This window comes from Culex pipiens, chromosome 3 (assembly GCF_016801865.2).
Source record: "Culex pipiens pallens isolate TS chromosome 3, TS_CPP_V2, whole genome shotgun sequence".
Taxonomy (NCBI): domain Eukaryota; kingdom Metazoa; phylum Arthropoda; class Insecta; order Diptera; family Culicidae; genus Culex; species Culex pipiens.
The window spans coordinates 109,597,838-109,617,993 of record NC_068939.1 but is presented as its reverse complement, the minus strand read 5'-3'; the positions used below and the strand labels follow the sequence as shown (position 1 = coordinate 109,617,993).

The following is a 20,156-nucleotide window of genomic DNA, read 5'->3' as shown; positions in this document are numbered from 1 at the left end:
GCTGACTGCGTTTTTCCGTTCCTTGATAATTTTGACCGTTCGTTACAATTCTTGAATGAACCATCCCTTTTCAATTTAATTCCGTACATGCAACACTACACGTAACAAGCAGTTGAGAGGTTCCTTAGTGCCAAATCCGCATTTTCTTCTGGCACATCTTGTAAAAGTGCGGCAATTCGGTGGGTTACAACTTACCGTCAAAGACAACCCAAAAATGTCTTGCGAAGCGTCGTAAATGAAAGAGACATTCCCACCTCACAGCGCGACCGGTTTGGCGGAAGCCAGTTCCACCGATTCCGACAAAAAGAGTAAGACGCCTGCTTTAGAAACTTGACCTTCTCCTGCGAGCCCAAAGCCTAGGTCGACGGTATCCCCTAGAATCGTAGAAGGATTGGGCAAAAATAGCTTTTTGAACAACAAAACATGCGAGAGGGGGTTTTTCGCTTGGGACTATCTTCACCCCCTCTGGGTTGTTTCCGCTACCGCTGCTGCCCATTTGCAACTTTTCTTGACCCCTTTCTTACCATTATTTTCATATAATGCTACGTCATCTATGGATGGCGCCATATCGAACAAATAACAATGATAATCATCAGACGAACAACACAAATATCGCTGCCTATTCACTTGATGGAGACGCATTATTCTTCACAATTTTCATGAAAACATAAACCACCATGCTTTTCCATCATACGCAACAAGATACTCTCAAACCTAGGGAACCTATAAAAAATCTTTTTTGAGTCTCTACTCAAACCCCGGTCGTTGGTCACTTTTTAGTTTGACACTTTTTCATAGCATTTGTACCCGGGTCATTCCATCTGAAGCGGAACACCATTTGAAAATTACCATCTCCGATTCTGCTCAAATTTGGCAGAGCTGTTGAGACTATCAAAACATGCAAAAATCCCGAATTTCATCCAAATCGGACCTCCCCCTCCAGTTTTGTACCCTCCCAAAAAATCGACTTTTTGGCTTTTTTTTGAGCAAAACCCCTATCTTCAAACGACGATAACTCAGGAACCATAAATCTTAGAGAGTCGGTCTTAGACTCAATTTTGAAGGAAATTGGACGTAGAATCCATTTCCGTGATCAAAATTTGGATTAAAGTATGTTTTCTACCTGTATTGCGCAATTGAAAACTTTGAATGGCGGTATCTTAAAACAGCCCTATTTATTTTTTAAATTTGACCTCAACATCGTATTCCCCGTCCAATTTTACATAAGAATCACTTATCGACAGAAAGGAATATGTTTCGTTCCAGAGATATCGAATTTTAAAGTTTTGAGTATTTGAGATTACCTAAATTAGCTACACTCGCCACATATGCTAGAAGGACTCGGGCGCGCTGATCAATAATTACTACCTGGTGTTCTGTAAGATGAATTATTTTTATAATTTTATACGATTTTGAGATAATCAATACCTTGAACAATCTATTTTTTGTTTAAGGAATATTTATTGGGTAATTTTGAATGCACTGTTTTTCCTGATGTCAGTGTCATTGAACCATATTAGGTAAAATTTGAACTTTCAATATTTATTTGCAAATGCTACAACGTTTTTACAACACAATTAAAAAAAAAATCTATTGTTTTCATATTTTTCCTAATTCCTCATTTCTTCCCACTTTATCAAATTATTTCTTTTATTTGAAGCAAGAACAAATGTAGAGCTGGATGTAGTAGATGAAATAATTCTCATGGGTTCTAGAGCTTTTGCCATGTGCGGTAGCAAAATAGTGTCATTCAGCAATAAACCCCAAAATCTGCCTTACGGTTTGAAAGATTGAGCATGATCATATTAAACTGATTTTTATATTGTGAACCAGTTTCATCTGAAAAATTGATGATTTTTTTTTCAATTCTGGTACATTTAATTTCAAAAACGAAACCATATACTTCTGATACATGTGGACAGCAGCTGTATCGTCTTCCAAGATTTCGAAATGATTGACAAAAAAAAAAGATAATTGTTCGAACGGTTAATTAATCTTTGTGATTTTCTTACTTTTTTCAGCTTTATACTTTCCAGAAATCCTCTTGCTTAATCATGCTTCACGAGAGTATTATTCATGTTAATTCATAATTTTTGATACGATAATGTATTGTACACTTTTTCTTAAGTGTTACTTACAACATCAATTTCAATTTCCTGCTAGCACAGCGGGACCCATATGGGTCATTCCATCTGAAGCGGAACAGCATTTGAAAATTACCATCTCCGATTCTGCTCAAATTTTATACGATTTTGAGATAATCAATACCTTGAACAATCTATTGGGTAATTTTTAATGCACTGTTTTTCCTGATTACAGTGTCATCGTACCATATTAAGTAAAATTTGAACTTTTAATATTTATTTGCAAATGCTACAACGTTTTTACAATATATTTTTAAAAAAATTATCATTTTTCTATTGTTTTCATATTTTTCCTAATTCTTCATTCCTTCCCACTTAATCAAATTATTTTCTTTATTTGAAGCGAGAACAAATGTAGAGCTGGCTGTAGTAGATGAAATAATTCTCATGGGTTCTAGAACTTTTGCCATGTGCGGTTGCGAAATAGTGCCATTCAGCAAAAAAAACCCAAAATCTGCCTTACGGTTTGAAAGATTGATCATATTAATCCGATTTTTATGTTGTGAGCCAGTTTCATCTGAATAATTGATGATTTTTTTTCAATTCTGATACATTTAATTTCAAAAACAAAATTATATACTTCTGCTACATGTGGACAGCAGCTGTATCGTCTTCCAAGATTTCGAAATGGTTGACAAAAAAAAAAAAAAAGATTATTGTTCGGACGGTGTCGAAATCAACACCACTGAAGTTGATCTTAATCAGATAATAAATCAGATTAATCTTTGTGATTTTCTAACATTTTTCAGTTTTATACTTTCCCGAAATCCTCCTCCTTAACGAGAGTTTTATTCATGTTGATTCATCATTTTTAACACGATAATGTATCGTAAACTTTTTCTACATTTTACTTACAAGATCAATTGCAATTTCATGCTAGCACTGTGGGAATTCCATTCTGCCCTGTATTGCGTGTCGTTCTTGCTCTGTCCTGTGGGCTAGCACACAAGTTCACCGTATACTATTTTTTTTAATTTAAGATTATACAGCTTTTTCCTACAGTGGTGTACATTCATTTTTTGTCCAATTTGCTAATGATTATTTGGGATGAAATCTTATTTCAATAAATAACCAGGTAGCAGTTATTGATCAGCGCGCCAGAGTGCTTCTAGCAGATGCGGCAAATAAACCAAAAACAGGTAATCTCAAATACTAAAAACATTAAAATTCGATATCTCTGGAACGAAACATATTCCTTTCTGTCGATAAGTGATTCTTATGTAAAATCGGACGAGGAATACGATGGTGAGGTCAAATTAAAAAAATAAATAGGGCTGTTTTGAGATACGGCGATTAAAAGTTTTCAATTGCGCAATACAGGTAGAAAAAATATTTTAATCTAAATTTTGATCACGGAAATGGATTCTACGTCCAATTTCCTTCAAAATTGAATATAAGACTGGCCCTCTAAGATGTGTGGTTCCTGAGTTATCGTCGTTTGAAGATATGGGTTTCGCTCGAAAATCGCCAAAAAGTCGATTTTTTGGGAGGGTACAAAAATGGAGGGGGTGGTCCGATTTGGATGAAATTCGGGATTTTTGCATGTTTTGATAGTCTCAACAGCTCTGCCAAATTTGAGCAGAATCGAAGATGGTAATTTTCAAATTTGCATTTTTTCTTGCACACTTCAGGTGGAATGACCCACCCGCAATTAACAACTGAGCAATTCTCGCTGAAACTGTCCCACTAGATGCACATGTTCTCAAATCGTTAGGGTTTGTTCAAATATTACGTCCAGAGATTTTCGGGATTTCAGACCCCCCCCCCTCCCCCCTGTCACGCACTTTTCCTATACCTTTAACATGGGCTGTCACAAACCCCAGACCCCCCCCCCTCCCCCTATTCATGGACGTAATTTTTGAACAAACCCTTACGGCAATGTTCTCATTCGATTCGGCGCACCAAAAAACCATATAAACAACCTTCGAACCAATGAAATTGTCAGCCGTTAGCCACCTGTAAATAAAAACATGTTTTGAACAATGGATTTTTTCGAAAAAATATAAAAATATACCCCAGTCCACGTGGTTTATGGATGGTTCCAATCAGCTGAATCATGCATTTCTCTCATTCTCATTCTCCTGCGTTTAGAATCATTTTAAGCATGTTTTGGTTGTTTTAAAAATCTTTTAGATTTTTGAAAATTTTTGATGTTCACTGTCGCAAACAGTTTTTTTTTCGCAATTTTTTTTTGTTTTCGTCAAATCTTACATTTTTGGAAAACTAATGATTGCAAAACAACTGAACTAAAGCACAATGCATATTAAAACCTTTTTCCATGCAAATGTTGTAACTATGCCTTTTTTATATTTATTTAAATTTTTTGCGCTTTTTGAAAGAGTGGGTTTAGAAATAAAAACGAAAAAGTAAACAAAAAAAAATACAAAACACACAGACATCTCTCAAACATGTCTGTCCAATGCCTCAGAAATCTAAAAAAAATGGAAACGATAAAATTTAGAATGGTGTTTCTTATTGTAATCGGAATTCACTAAAATTTTCTTCATTTCAAATTCTTTAGTTTTGCAATACAAAATCTGAATCTTTTTGAAAAATTAAAGTATATTTTTAAAAATGTAGAAAAAATAATGTTTAAACATACTGAAGGTCCTCAAACAGTTCAAAGATTTTGATGAAAATCCATTCATTGGTTTTACAGTCCAGATAAGATTATCTAAAGCAGGGGTGACCAAAGTATGGCCCGCGGACCAGTTTTTGAAGATCATGTAAAATGGTCCAATAAAGTGATTTGGTAATTCTAAAAAAAAAGGTTTAGTTTTAACTTTTTATTGTGAACCATTTTTGTTTTTGTAGTACAAATCAATGATTTATCTATATTTCGATTACTCGAAATATATATTATGTTGTTAAGTATATAAGACAATTTCACATTCACATCAAAATTTTAGTCAAACATTTTTCTACTTCTTTCTACTTTGCGAAATTTGGGTCATGAATCTGAGTGCTTGACATCTGAAACAGGCAGACCAAAATTGATTTGATTGGTGATTTTTTTCCATAGTTTATCATAATAGTTGCACTTTATTTAAAATTAAAATTGCGCTATTTTACAAAGTTTGTGTCGAAAAACAACGAACGAGTTTGTGTAACTTCTTCTAAAATAATAAAATAATAATAATAATGATTGTCTTCAGGCATAAAATGCTTTACCATCCATCGACCTTGCTCAGCCCGTGGATACAAACTTCTTACTAAAATATTGTGTAACCGGATTTCAATGTTTGATGAAGCATGAAAATCAAAAGCTTATGAATATTTTTAAAATATTTTTGGGGTTTGTTAATTTTAATAATAATAATGGTTGGAAAAATTTAATTACTGTGCTCAAAAAAAAAAAAAAAAAAATCAAACCATCCACATTAACGACCACCGGGTCTTTTGTGGTCTCTATTGCAAGTTTCTGCTCGAACCTAGGAGTCCGAAGGCTTGAATGGGGAGAGTACCCAAACCTCTTTCTACTCCAAGGAACCTTCCGCCTCAGTGTTTGAACTGACGACCTTTGGATTGCGAGTCCAACCGCCGCCAGCGATTCCATCGGAGTAGGCTTGGTTTGGTGTGTTGTTTGTACTTATGGCATGGAGACGACTCCTACACCTGGAATGACTAAACGGCCTAACAACCAAGGCCGGGACCGACATATTACTTCCTCATCCGATGGAAGGTTGCAGCAGATGGGAATCGAACCCAGAATCATCCGCTTACAAAGCGGACAGCGTAACCATTCGGCCGCGTACTGCCAAAATATCACAAGTCTTGTCACTTTTATTGTGCTATTATAACCAAATTACGAAAAATGACGTCAAAAGAATACATAAAATTTCAATAAACGTGTACTTATTATTTTTATAGATTGAAATACCGTATTTTTTCTTTCAAATAAACGTTTTTTTCGCATTTGGCCCGCAAGCTCGTGTGAGCTATAAAATTGGCCCACCATTAAAAACCTTTGAGCACCCCTGATCTAAAGCCTCAATTATCCCAAGTTCGAAAGGCTTCGGACAATCGAATCATGACCTCATAATTGCCACAAAAGCAAAACGACCTTGTGAAACTCCACGAGAAATAAAAAAAAAATCGAAAGAAAAATTTGGGCACTGAAACCCTTAGATCTTCAAAGTTTTTGACCCTTTTGAACGGCCTAACAAATTCCTATCCAACTGTGACTCACATTTTAAATTGGATATCATTTTCATTAAATTGATAGAAAAAAAATCGCACAGATGATTTTAAATGATAAGACATCATGCGTCTCCTTCTAATTGCTATAGTGCAATATATTTCATGGAGTCGCATGGTGGTTAAAAAATCACAAGTCTTGTCACGTTTCCCATAGAATGTCCCTAACTGTCCAGCTTCCGTTGAACGACGCTACTAAGCTTATAGGTTACCTATCGTTAGCAACGTTTTTTAGTCAACAAAGCACGATCATCCGTCGCGCAATCGCGTCTCTTCCACATGTTTTCATCCAGCCAAGCAAATTGCACTCTCCTCTCTTCATTACGATCGTCCCCAGCCATGTTTGTGCGGTGAGTGAGCAAATTCACGAGATTCTCGTGCGGTTTGCTCACTTGACGTCGTTCGTGGTCCATAATCGCTCTCTTCCCTGTGTTGTGTGTACCGTACATAGCCGACCAAGTCAACCAAACCAAACCAGACCAAGATCGGAGTCCGTGAGTCGTGAGTGAGTGGCCGGGGATTACACATAGGAAGCAAAGTTTGGTTTTGGATCCCGGCGGCGGAAGCAATCGATTCGTACGGTTAGTGGCCGCGAGATTCCACGCAGCGAGTTCGAGTGTTGGTGTAACGATCGATCGATCCAGTCGATCGACGATCGCTCGGTAATATCAACAACGATTTAAGGCCAATAAAAGAGCGATCGTGCGGAGGGAGGGCGTTCCGTGGATTGGCGAAAATTGGGGGAGTTTTGGAAGACCTCGGGACGTGTTCTTTGTTGCGTGAAGCCGTTGTTTTTGGGTGCTGGTTGTTTGATATTATATTTCGTGAAATTGCTTTTGTCGTGTGGCTTGTGATCTCGTGGCCAGACCAATTCATAATCGTGCGGCGATTTTATAATTTATTTATAGAGTGTTGAAATCGGCCACCAAATACGATTGCGTGTGTGCGCTCGCGAGGGTGGCAGAGTGGCCAAAATTCTTCGGTTTTTAATTTTGGAAAAGCAAAACAACATGCAAAAAGAAAAGAGCAGATAAAAATTATTAGCAAATTTGTGCGCGGTGGCGGCAAGTGGTGGCAGATGCACAAACACCCGTGAAAGCGTGCAAACTCGTGAATGGTGAACGGTCGGGATCAAGGTGAAATTGGCGTCGCGACGCCACAGGAAGATCAGATTTGGGTGCAACCTCCCATTCAAAGGGAGAGTCGTGGGGGTGGGCTATTTTTAGATCGCACGGAAATTACTCAGTTCCGACTGTCGACACTAATTATATCGAGTCCAGAAAGAGTGTGGAGGCAGTGAAAGGGGGCAAAGCGTAAACTTTACAACGAAGATGGTTTTGTAACCGCGCGCAGGGCACATGTGGCCGAAGTGAGCAGTCAGCATCTTGGGCACTTGTGAATGGGTTCTGGCCTGGTTGCGGCGGCTGTTTGTTTATGTTTGCAGCTGCAGAGGTGCGTGGAAAACGCATCGTAAAAAGATTTGTTGTTATGATTTAGTGCAGTAGTGTTTGCGGAGGTGGAAGAAGAACAGCACCAGCAACAATATTTTATGTTTTATTGAGTAATATAGAGTTTGAAGCCTTCTGGAATTGGAAACTGATAAAAAAGATGAGATGAAGACACAAGTTAGTTTTGAACGAAAACGAATACAAAAAAATCAAGAAGATAGTATCGTCATCAGTGCAACAAAATGTGTGCATTTATTTCCAAATTTGAAGCTTTTAAGTGCTCTTAAACGTGCTGTCCCTATTCAGACCGTTGTCCGTAGTTGTTGATTATCAAAAATGAAACAATACTAAGTTGTAATGATACAATTAGTGTTTGCACACGTGTCATTCTTCGCCAACTCACACGAAATCTGAACAAGTTGCCTCGAACCTCGAAGTTGTCTTCGAATTCCGTGATACTTTGCTTTTTAGGGGTTATTTTGGTCTCTGTTTACGAATCGAAAAGAGATAGATTTAGATGGCAAATTGGACGTCCGATTCGCTGATTCCAAAAAAAATTGTTATGTGTAGAGTAGTTCGGTAACTGGGCGTTGTTTAATTGGGCTGCTTTTTAACTGGGCGCTCGATGACTGGGCTGTAGCCCAGTTGAAAAGCAGGCAACCGTCAAAAAACCAAAACAAACTGATATGACCGAGGGGTAGATGGATGCCAAAAGCCTGTTCAATAAAAAAAAAACTTTGTTCAAACTTTTATTTAATTTCAAGTCACAATTAAAGAAATAAGAAAAGTAAGCATTGTAAATAAATTTGAGTAACTTTTATTTTTATATTTCAACAGAAAAGTATTATGCATCGGTGGTTCCCTCGTTATTTTTCGTTCAGCCCAGTTAGCGAGCAGCATTCGGCTACGTTCTCAGCCCAGTTACCGAACAAGTACTGTATTTAAAAAATGTCTTTAGGGAGTTACGTCTAATATTTTAATAATGCCGTTTTATATTTTTTACGTTTGGCATTATTCAAAGAACTCATTTGATCGAATACCCTTATCAGCCAAAATAGTTGATTTTTTAAGCTTTCAACTCATGCAAAAATTTCATGAGGTTGTGATAATTTGAGAGAGCTATTTGCGATAAAAAAAAAGTGGATCAAGTCTCCCCATTCTCTTCTACTAATGTTTTACAATGTTGTAGAGGAGACAAAAAATAAATAAAAATGAGGGGTTTGCATGTATTCTTCATGAGTTATCAGACTTAAGCTGTAAAACTTAATTGTATGCTTTTGAAAGTATTTTGTTTTGGAGAATTTAGCAAATTTTGCATAATAATAAACCGTTGGACGTTTTTGTAGCTCGTGCACTTTTCGAATGTGGGGATCAGGATCAGTTGAATGGATATAATATCAATTAAATTAAAAGGATTGATATTCATGCCATTCCATGCATAATTGTCCCAGGTTCAAAAAAGTACAACTGATAAAAAGGCGATTGAAATTCTTTGACCGATTGTAGTTCTACGCATAATTATTCTGTTCGCCCTATACGTCCCTAATCACCCCAGTTAGCAGTTTATCATTCTGAGTTGTTGTCCTCTTGCTATACAGCATTCTTGAAAAACTAATGATTCCGTGAAAGAAAATACTTGGTAGGACAATTATGCGTAGAAATGCAACGATGGGACAAACAGACTTGATGTTGTTTCCGAACAAAGTACTAGATTTTTTGGGGTTTAGAAAAGTATACAATAGGATGGCTCGAGATGGTCGATTTTTCAGAACATGTTTTATTCGGTTGCTTTTAGGCCCCTAAACAACTCCCTGAAATTTGGGAGCGATTGGTTGCATCCACACTTTGCGCATTGCATTTCAATTTTGTATGGGAATTAGTATGGGAAAACCCTCTTTTTACATTTTGATTTTTATCATTTTTATTTTCCACTAAAGTTTTCAAACCAATTCAATAGCGTTAAAATTGAGAAAATTCTCTAAAACTTTCTCGAAGAAAGTATTGTGCTATCTTGCTCCTGTCAAAAGATACAGCGTCATTAAAACTCGTCTAAAACGTGATTTCCGAGTAAAAAACACGTTTTCGACGAGTTTTGAGGACGCTGTATCTTTTGACAGGGGCAAGATAGCACAATACTTTCTTAGAGAAAGTTTTAGAGAATTTTCTCAATTTTGACGCTATTGTATTGGTTTGAAAACTTTAGTGGAAAATAAAAATGATAAAATTCAAAATGTTAAAAAGACAGTTTTTCCATACTAAATCCCATACAAAATTGAAATGCAATGCGCAAAGTGTGGAATAAACCAATTGCTCCCAAATTTTAGGGGGTTGTTTTGAGGCCCAAAAGGCATAAAAAAACTATGTTCTGGTTTGATTTGATCATTTTTGATTTTTTCCATATAACGACGAGCCAGTCTAGTATACAAGTACTCTACAGAAAATCCAGAACATCACCACATATTGGTAGACTATTCCCTGAACCTACCTGAGGCTATCCGGATATGATCTGAGGTTAAAAACCATAGTCAAAATCGTCTACCTCATACATGTACGGCGTTGAACACATAGGCCTTAACTTGACGAAGTTTCGGATGACCTAGAACATCGTAAACTATGTAAATTCGGTGTAGCTGACTTCATAACGATCTCAAAACACTATAAATTTGTATAGTTTCGATGATTTATTTATAAAAATATAGCCCATGTCTCCCATATAGCCAAAATCACAAAAGCCCTGTGACTCGCATATGCAACTCTTGCGACAATCCGAATCAGGTGGAATGACTCGTATATGCAAAGTTGCATATGCGAGGCGCTCTTATACGAGGTTTGACTGTACGTCGAATTAAACACAAATATGCAAAAAAATCAGAATCGTCCGAAAATGACATGGGACAATTATACATACATAAACAGGGACAATTATACATACATAAACAGAAACATAAAAATATTTCAAATAGCTTAGAGTCGTAAATCTATTTGCCCTTATTAATGACACAGTAATAATTTCAACCCTATAACTTGCGCAAAAATGTCTCCTTCATCTACGACCACTTACTACCATGCGTCTCCATTTCTCAATCAAACCAACGAATAGTTTATTTGTGATTTTCGCATAGACAGAAAAGATTCATCAGCTTATAAAATTCCTATCTATTTTTGCTCAAAAATCAAAACACCTCTGCAACAACGTGTATGCCGTGACAATATTTCAAGGTTAATTTTTCGTGCTTCACGGTGTTTTATATTTTTGGGTCCAATCCAACAATACAGGAAAAAAAAACTTAATTTAACGGTCACTCGTATCGGAATAGTAAAGGTCAAACAAGCAGCACACAGAGAGTGAATTTATAGTGGATATCGAGAGATCGGTTCTAAATGCAACTAGCGGCTCGCTCAACGCGGCCAAGTTTGGCCAGTTGCAGCCAGGAGCCGCCAGCGGTGATTACCCAGCAGGTCCGGCGGAGTTCGAACGGATTTACCGCCATCAATGTCGAACCGGAGGCCTCGAGGGAAGGCAATCCCCAAGGGGAGTCGTCGGAATGCCGGCGGCGAAGGCCCGGGTCCAATTATCACCACCACCACCACCATCAGCAGCAGCAGCAGCAGCAGCAACAAGCGGCCAAGAGCTCGTGCTTCAGGGATTGCCTGCTGTGTAAATGCTGTAACAAGAATGGTCAGTAGCTTGCCGCGAAGCGATTGAAGCGATTCGAATTAAAATTCCTACTGCCTCTGAGCTATCTGTCTGATTCGGTTTTTGTGTTTGTGTCTTTTTCTCCTCCTGTGCGTTAGGAATGGACGACGATGGGGAGAATGCTGACAGCGAGGACAATGAATACGAAAGTGAGTACCGCTTCTTGAAGTATGAATATTGAGCTAAGACTTTAGTGTAGTTTTTGAAAATTTCGCGTTGGAAGACTTTATGGTTGTGGTTTATTGTTATGGTTATATCGAAACGAGAAAATATTTGGATGTTAAAAATTGTATGTGTAAAAAAATCTTGCAGCATACTTGAGACTTAAATTTTATTAAAAATATTGATCTGGGACCCACTAGTAAGCTTATGTTTCTAAACTCATATTGTTGTTAAGGACTCGTATGACGTGAGCACTCAAACCCTTATGTACTAACTGTCTTTCATATCTGTTTCGATCGAGCCCCGCAACTGAGTGGGCAAAAAACTCTTTTCAAAATACAATAGTCTCTGTAATTATTAAGTCAAATGTAATTACAAAAGCCGACTCGGTCCTAACCAGGTCCCAGTACCGAAAAAGACCTAATAAAAAAAATTTTATGAAAAAAAATACAATAGTGTTGATAGCTTCTACTTAAATACCAGGCGTCTCCATAAAATGAGCAAATTTGAGATATTGTAGAGGGGACGCATGGTAGGCTCTAGGACCGATGCTCGTAGCCTAGCGCGATAGCGATAGATCACAACTGGTGATCTTTTCCCTTCTGGATTCGATTGCTTAGTAAAGGGAAGGAAGTGTATCGTCACTTATCATGACACCGCCAGCAGGCTTGGTTGAATGGTTACGGTGTCCGCTTTGTAAGCCACCTCAGCTAACCCTCTGCTGCAGCGGATGTCCCCTTGATCTGATATTAGAATATGAAATACCTCCTTTCCTCTAACTATTTGCACTATTCCCAGATCTATTAGCAATTTCGAAGGATATTTTGTAACTTTTTTCCTTCCCCTGCACGGAGAAAAAAGAGTTCCCAAAATCGTGAACAAGCGTTCATGAAAATGGGAACCACGAACAAAGTGTTCAAATGCCATGGTACCGTAAACTGGGGTCAATCGGGACACATGGGGCGAATTGGGACAGCAGTTTTAACCATGTTGGAGCACAATATTGTGATTTTTCTGGTTGGTTTCGGTTAGAACAGACTCAGACCAACAAAATGTGTACATCCATTTCCAAATTTAAAAGCTTTAAGTGGTCTAAAAACTGCTGTCTCTATTCAGACTGTTGTCCCGATTCACCCCAGATTACGGTACGTTTTTCGAAATCGTACCATGAGATTTGAACACTTTGTTCGTGGTTCCAATTTTCATGAACGCTTGTTCACGATTTTGGGAACTCTTTTTTCTCCGTGTGCTCAATTTGTTCTACCGTGTCTAATCTAATCTAATCTAATCTAATCGAACACAAGCGCAGCCAGTCCGAAGAAAGCATCCGGGAAGAACTTATGGTTAGATTACGCCTCAAGTTCTTTCTTGTCATTATTAATGATTGCAGTACTTTCGAGAACCCCCGAAATGTATTTCACTCACTAAAGCGGCCCGGCCTACTGCGTTGCATTAACCACAAGAGACAGATTCTATGAACGGAACCCACATTTCATTGAATCATCAGGGGAAGAAGAAGAAGTGGGGACATACCGTACCAACCACTTCGAGTTATTTATAGAATATGGTGTGTGTAGGGGAATCGTTGGGAAAGGGATTGTTGTATTATATAGTAAATGACCTTGTGACATTATTTCACCACTACAGATTAATTCACTCAAGGGGTGTCGACCCCTCAGTGGTCGAGTGGCTAGAGCATCTGACTACCAATCCAAAGGTGTGAGTTCGAATCCCACCTGATTCCATGCGTTTTTTGTTCATATTCAAAGTTCAATTATAGTCAAATAATTTCAAGGAGAACGGTCGGGAATCGAACCCGGAACCTTCCGCTTATGAGGCGGGAGCCGTAGCCATTAAGCCACGGGCCGGTCTGCTCAATTTGTTCTCCCGTGTACCAGTAAACTCTAACACCGTTTGAATTAGTCAGCTGTTGAAAGGTACCCCATATCTCAGCTTAGGTTAATTAATGCACTGATGTTTTTGCCGAAACAATTCAATAAATGAAATGAAAAAAAAAATGAATATAAAAATATATGTATTTATCTGCATGGACACTATGTGACATAGTATCCATGCAGATAAGTTAGATCCGGCTGTGAAATAGCAAATTGTGTAAAGTTTAAAATTGTAGTTTTAAGCAACGTCAGTGTGGACTCCATGAATAAGCTCCAATCCCATTTGCGCGGGCTACTTAAAATCGGGTTTCAAATGTAAACAAACTGGTAGCAAACTTCAAAAATCAAGCCAAATTTTCAAAAATATTCTTAAAACTCGATCTTTTCCTAAACTCCTAGGTCAAGTTTGAAGGTCTCATTTTATTTGGACATAAAAGTCACATCATCACCTGCTACTGGTATCTTAATAATCTTTACCACCATGAATGAGTGATATATAGTGTTATTCACACGAATGCTGCAAAATTCTCAGCTTTTATTTTTATTTTCAACTCCGTCGTTTTGTGACCCACCCACCTTCCGAATGGCATAGCATTAGTTCAGGGCAGTATCGGCTTCGCTGAGTGGGGCATAATTCACCCATTTTTGTTTAGCTCGGTGACAAATTTTACCAATTATGCTCCGAGCAAGACCAACTTGGTAAGCGTGCAGAGGTGATGATTGATGAGCCATCAAACAGACACAATGTGACTTCCGTTGAAAAGACCTTTCATTTTACCCCTCATGTCCCCCACGTTGTCGTGTGCTCTTGGACTTGGCTGCTGCTGCTGTGGTGTCAGCTGTTTTGCAGTATAAATTTATTAAATCTTCCCCGCTGCCATTCAACGGGGTTGTAAACTGAACAAATATTCTCCCACGGTTCGTCTGTTGATGATTGTTTTGCTCTAGATGCCATCGCATCGCGCCAAACAAATCTGTGTGTTTGTGGCACTGCCGTGAAGGAAGGATCTTAAAATATTGCTGATTTTTGCCTCTCTATTATATATAAATAGCTTCACGTGGAAAGTGAAACATTGAACTAATGATCTCTTGAAGAGTGCGGTAATCAACGGAACTGGGAAGCGGAACAGATGAAGTTGTTTAATATGGGGGCACATTGTACTGTTCGTAGGGAAGATACACGAAATTGGTTTGAGTTATATTCCCGTACCATGCGTCCCCAGCCAAAGTATCTGATTATGAACGTTAGAAGGAACAGCAAGATGTTTTAAACTGCCCATCGTCGAAAAAATGGCTAATGTGCCATTTGGCTGAAATTTAGTTTATCGCACTAGCTTGTTCCTTAGAGTCCAAATAATCCCCTGAAACTAGATTTTTTTTCAAAAAAATGTTCGTAGGCTTCTGCGGATTAAAAAAACAAAATGGCTCCTATGCCAAATAAATGAAAAATTGGCTAGTATCCATTTACTGCAGTTTTTCAATGTTTTGAACCATAATTTCATGTATATTTTGACTTGGGATTGTGAATATATTACTAATTGTCATCTGACATAAATAAAGGATTCATGGGGCAATTCTGTTTTTTTTTCCACTTTGCAAACAAAGACAACCATCCACTCACACTGATGGAACATAATTGAATGATTTTTCCCCGTCCAGCGCATCCCTTCACTCACTATTTTTGCATGCACAATCCCGTTTTTTCCACTTTGCAAACAAACACCTTGCCTTGTGTTTTTCTCAGCTTGCTGTTCTTGCATATGGGACAGTTAACGTCTCTAAAATGATTTAGAATTTTTAATTCCAAGATGGCGGTGATAAAATATTGAACAAAATCCATTTTTAATTTAAATGGCAATCTGATATTCAAATTTGATTTGAATTTGCGATTAAAAGCAAAAAAAAAAAAAAATAATAATAAAGAATACGAAAAAAATGTTTTTAGGTCATGATTCGATTGTCCGAAGTCCGGAGTGTAAACGTTCTGATAATCGAACTTCGGATAATCGAAATTTCGGATCATCGAGGCTTCAGATAATTGAGTCTGTACTGTATTACAACTTTACCATTTTTTATATGTTGTGTAAAATTTCCCGAGGAATCTGATATATTGATTTGATCAGAATTTAACTCTAAGTCGATTGGTATAAATGAAGATATGTCAAAAATCAAATTATTCGCTCTACATTTGCCTTGGCGAGATTCCTACTCGAAACTAGGTTTTCGAAGGCTTGATTGTTGAGGCAATTGCAAACCTCTTTTTACACCTTAGCTTCCACCCATCCCGGGATTCAAACTGACGACCTTTGGATTGTTAGTCCAACTGCCTACCAGCGACTCCACCGAGGCAGGACCCAGGGAGACGACTCCTACACCTGGACTGAGCTAACGACCTAACCTTTTTTGGTTAGTCCGGGGCCAACATTTACTTCCCGTCCGACGGAAGGCGTGATCAGACAAATCTCGTCTCGAAAAATGCCACCGGGACCGTCTGGGATATAACCCAGGCCGACTGGGTGAGAGGCAATCACGCTTACCCCTACACCACGGTCCCGGCTCAACTTTAAACAGCTGCCAAAATGCCAAAATGGTTTTGTTCTAGGAAGGAGATTTTTGAATAATGCAATCTTATTCCATGAAATCAAAATAAAAATACTCTAAGGGTCTTAAACAAAAAAATCCATCAAAATTACGGTTATAACTCGCTGGAGAGAGTAGGGGAAAGGCATGTATTTCCATCGCGCACCTAATATTTACATATCAGCACTTTGGTGGAACTTAGTTTACCAAGTGATTTGTTGTCTCTCCTCAGTGAGGAAGGCAAAACTGATTTGACAGCTATATTTAAAAAATATATAATTATTCTCATACGGTATCTTTGTTTAGTTAATGTGAAGCCGTTGATCATTTTCGAAGAAAAATTATCATCATTCTAAAACGCTCTGTATTGAATTCAACTCAACGAATTTCTGCACCAAAATGTATTAGCATGAGCCGGTTGTTACCTTCTTGAAGCCGCTGAAAGAATTTTTGGTCTAAATCAAATGTGTGTCAAAATTTATATAACATTGATTAATGACGATTTCCATAACTTTGCAAGGAAAGGGATTATCGTTACCAGAAGGAATCAGCATGTGTAGGGCACTATTCTAAACAACTTGTAGAAGGAATTTTGTCAAAATATTGAAAGCGACTCAAAATTTATATCTTTGAACGAAAAATCATGGCAATGGTGGAAGTATTCACGTTAAGCCTAAGTATGATTTAAAATAAATTTGTGTTCGCTAAAATAGAAAGCACGTGCTTTAGGTGATATTGTCATGTTGACAGCGTCAGTCACAATGTTCTCCTCGCGCCATCCATCACGTACTCCCATAAATAACACTTTTCACAAAATGTGTTCGATTAATGGGGCCAACGAAAAACCCGCGTCTTGAATGGAAACTTTACTGTCACCGTAACGTCTGGTAAGGTTGCAAGTTTGTTTAACGTCTAAATTTAAAAACACTCACGTACCTGAGGCGCCCCGCTCCCCGCTAGTCAGTTGGGTGAGGATGGGAGAGGGGTCGGATGGGCATAAACAAGCCGGGTTAATAATACATCCTACCTGGGTTGCGTTTTGGGCCTGGCAGCCGCCAAGACGGTTCTGTTCCGCTCTGCGCCCGATAATGGACCATGAAAATATTCTGCCCATGCGAACGTGTTTTTTTTCAAGGCTAATAAATCCTCTAGTGTGTTGGGGCAAAAAATAAAACTCTCTCGGGAGTTGGGGCGCCAAACTGTTTACGTTTCGCAGTTCGACTTTAATGGCTGGTTTTTAATGAGACCGCGTTATGATGTGGTAGGTGACACTGCACTACATTGTGCTGATCGAACAATGTGGCAACAGAGTACATTGTTGAGTGATACTTTTTTGATCTATTAGATCTAAATTTTGCTCGTAATGATTCAAGTATCATTGAAACCACCAACTGTATAAATTACTAATAAAAACATTCACTTGAAGAGACTGTTTTAAAATTAGTTTTTGTATAATAGAAATATAAAAAACAGAAGAACTAAGTGATATTTAAATGGTATAGCAATCCCTAAAAACAACTACAAATGTCACTAAAATATTATTTTAACCATGATCCAACTCCCACCATTTCGAAAGTGTCACGACGTGTCACACCCACGTTTTGTGAACCCTAGTGACGGCGTCGTGCTTAAAAGTGCAAATCTCCGGCCATATCGCCCGTCGCGGGTAACCTTGGCCATTTTCCGGCCGTCTCGTCAACGAACCCATCCTCTGACCGATCGTGCGTCTCTGAGCAATGTTTTGTCGTCTCATTCTCGGGAGCCGAAGCATCTGGACGGAAGGGGAGTTCTATTTAGTGCTATTCGATGTTGGATGTTTCTTTGGACAATCAGTACCGTCAACTGGGGCGAATTGGGACACATGGGGCGAATTGGGACAGCAGTTTTAACCATGTTAGAGCACAATATTTTGATTTTTCTGGTTGGCTTCTAATAGAACAGACTCAGACCAACAAAATGTGTACATCCATTTCCAAATTTAAAACCGTTAAGTGCGCTGAACACTGCTGTCCCTATTTAGACTGTAGTCCCGATTCATCCCAGACGACGGTATTGCCTTTTTTTGTTTGAGAATTTTTTATGAGCATGCACGAATGATGGTCTCAATTCTTTACGCATGTGTTTTAGCCCCTGATTACGAATCCAAGGTTAATTTGTTGATATCGCGTGACGCCCTCGTGGTACAAACCGTTCTATTTTTAAACATGCAAAAAAATACGTATTTTTCAAGCATTCAGAAAAAAACGTATTTTTCATCGAAAAAAAATGAATTTATACAGTTTCAAACATTTTGGGACATGTTATTTTAAGGGAAATTTTATGTACTTTTCTAATCTGCAATAACTCAGAAGGCATTTTTTTTCATTTAGAATATTTGTTTTTCATTCTAAAATTTCGTGTTTTTTCTAGAGTGTAACAATAGTAGACAAAATTGTAGAACATTTTAATAATGGATATTCAAAAAATGGGGTTTACTTGTAACCATCGCAAGTTATCGCGATTTTATGTGAAAATGTAAGTGATTTTTTTTAAACTGGAAAATACACAATCCATTGAATTGAAATAGTAGGTAGATAAGTATGCATTTGCATTTAATCTCTAGGTATGATTGGCAACACTGGTTAATATCGACGCGGTACATACCTACTTGGTAGCAATGTATGGAAATGTTGCAATCAGGTATCAATAATGTAGCATATAAATTGTAACTCATTGAAACCAAGTTCATCAGTTCACTCAGTTAACCAAACCAACAATGGCATACTCCAGCACTCTCAAAGTGACCATAATTCACAAGGGCGGTGAAATAGTGTTCAACGAAAGCAGCCGCCGCGTTCTTCTGGATCAGTACGTACAACGAACTCTTCGGTTGAGTTGCAAATACTATCGCGTATTTTGGGTGGATGCTTCAGGAGGCAAGATTAGCATTCGAAACATTCAGGATCTTCGCGACTACTTGCTAGCAGCTGGCAGACAAAACCAGCAAGCACACATTTTCGTGAAACGTGAGAGCAAATTGCGAAAGTTTATGAAATTGGTGACTCGTACCAGGCAGCTAATTGGGTAAATTATTGTGATTTTATTGTAAATTAATATGGTCTTACCTTTTCTATTATTGTTCATTAAAATAACAAGCAATAAATATTTCCAAACCAGCCAACAATGAATTCTTGTTTTTTACATATGATTCCTTTTGAGGTTCATAACTTGATCTTACGTCAAAGCTTATCAGTTTCGTTTTCCTGATAAAATTCATTCTTAAAGTTGTTCAGTACAGCCAATTAGAAATTAAATATTGTGAATTGAATTATATCGCTATAAATATAATTCACTTTAAAGTAGTTTAGGGGTCAACGTAAAAAAAACCGTGATTCGATTATCCGAAGTGAAAGTTTGCCAAGGCCTCTTCGGATGATCGATTCTGGACTGTATGGGTAATTCTCCGCCAACTCACATAGCAGTTGCACCGACCCCTCTTCGATTTGCGTGGAACTTTGTCCTTAGGGGTAACTTTTGTCCCTGATCACGAATCCGAGGTCCGTTTTTTGATATCTCGTGAGAGGGTCGGTACGACCCCTTCATTTTTGAACATGCGAAAAAGAGGTGTTTTTCAATCATTTAAAGCCTGAAACGGTGATGAGATAGAAATTTGGTGTCAAAGGGACTTTTATGTAAAATTAGACGCCCGATTTGATGGCGTACTCAGAATTCCGAAAAAAACGTAAAAGTTTTAAAAATTATCCCATTTTCCGTTACTCGACTGTGAAAAAATTTGGAACATGTCATTTTGTACAGAAGGTTCATTTTTTCATTTAGAACAAAATTTTTCATTTTAAATTTTCGTGTTTTTTCTAACTTTGCATGGTTATTTTTTAGAGTGTAACAATGTTCTACAAAGTTGTAGAGCAGACAATTACAAAAATTTTGATATATAGACATAAGGGATTTGCTTACAAACATCACGAGTTATCGCGATTTTACGAAAAAAAATGTTTTGAAAAAGTTGGTCGTCATCGATCATGACCGTTCCTGG

General features: G+C 37.9%; 1 protein-coding gene across 4 annotated transcripts in view; it reads left to right on the top strand.

Moving 5' to 3' along the window:
* The first annotated feature begins 6,830 nt into the window (after positions 1-6,830).
* LOC120423443 (uncharacterized) overlaps positions 6,831-20,156 on the top strand; it is a 57,629-nt gene continuing 44,303 nt past the window's right edge. The window contains exons 1-3 of one of the 4 annotated variants that reach the window (XR_005606241.2): positions 6,831-7,003; positions 11,107-11,468; positions 11,585-11,635. Coding sequence is in view for 1 of the 4 variants with exons in the window: in XM_052710140.1 (XP_052566100.1) it covers positions 11,171-11,468; positions 11,585-11,635 (349 nt within the window). In the remaining 3 variants the exon portion in view is untranslated. Of the gene's footprint in view, positions 7,004-11,065; positions 11,469-11,584; positions 11,636-20,156 lie in introns of those variants that run through there. The other 3 variants (XM_052710140.1, XR_008212455.1, XR_005606240.2) reach the window with 3 other exon arrangements.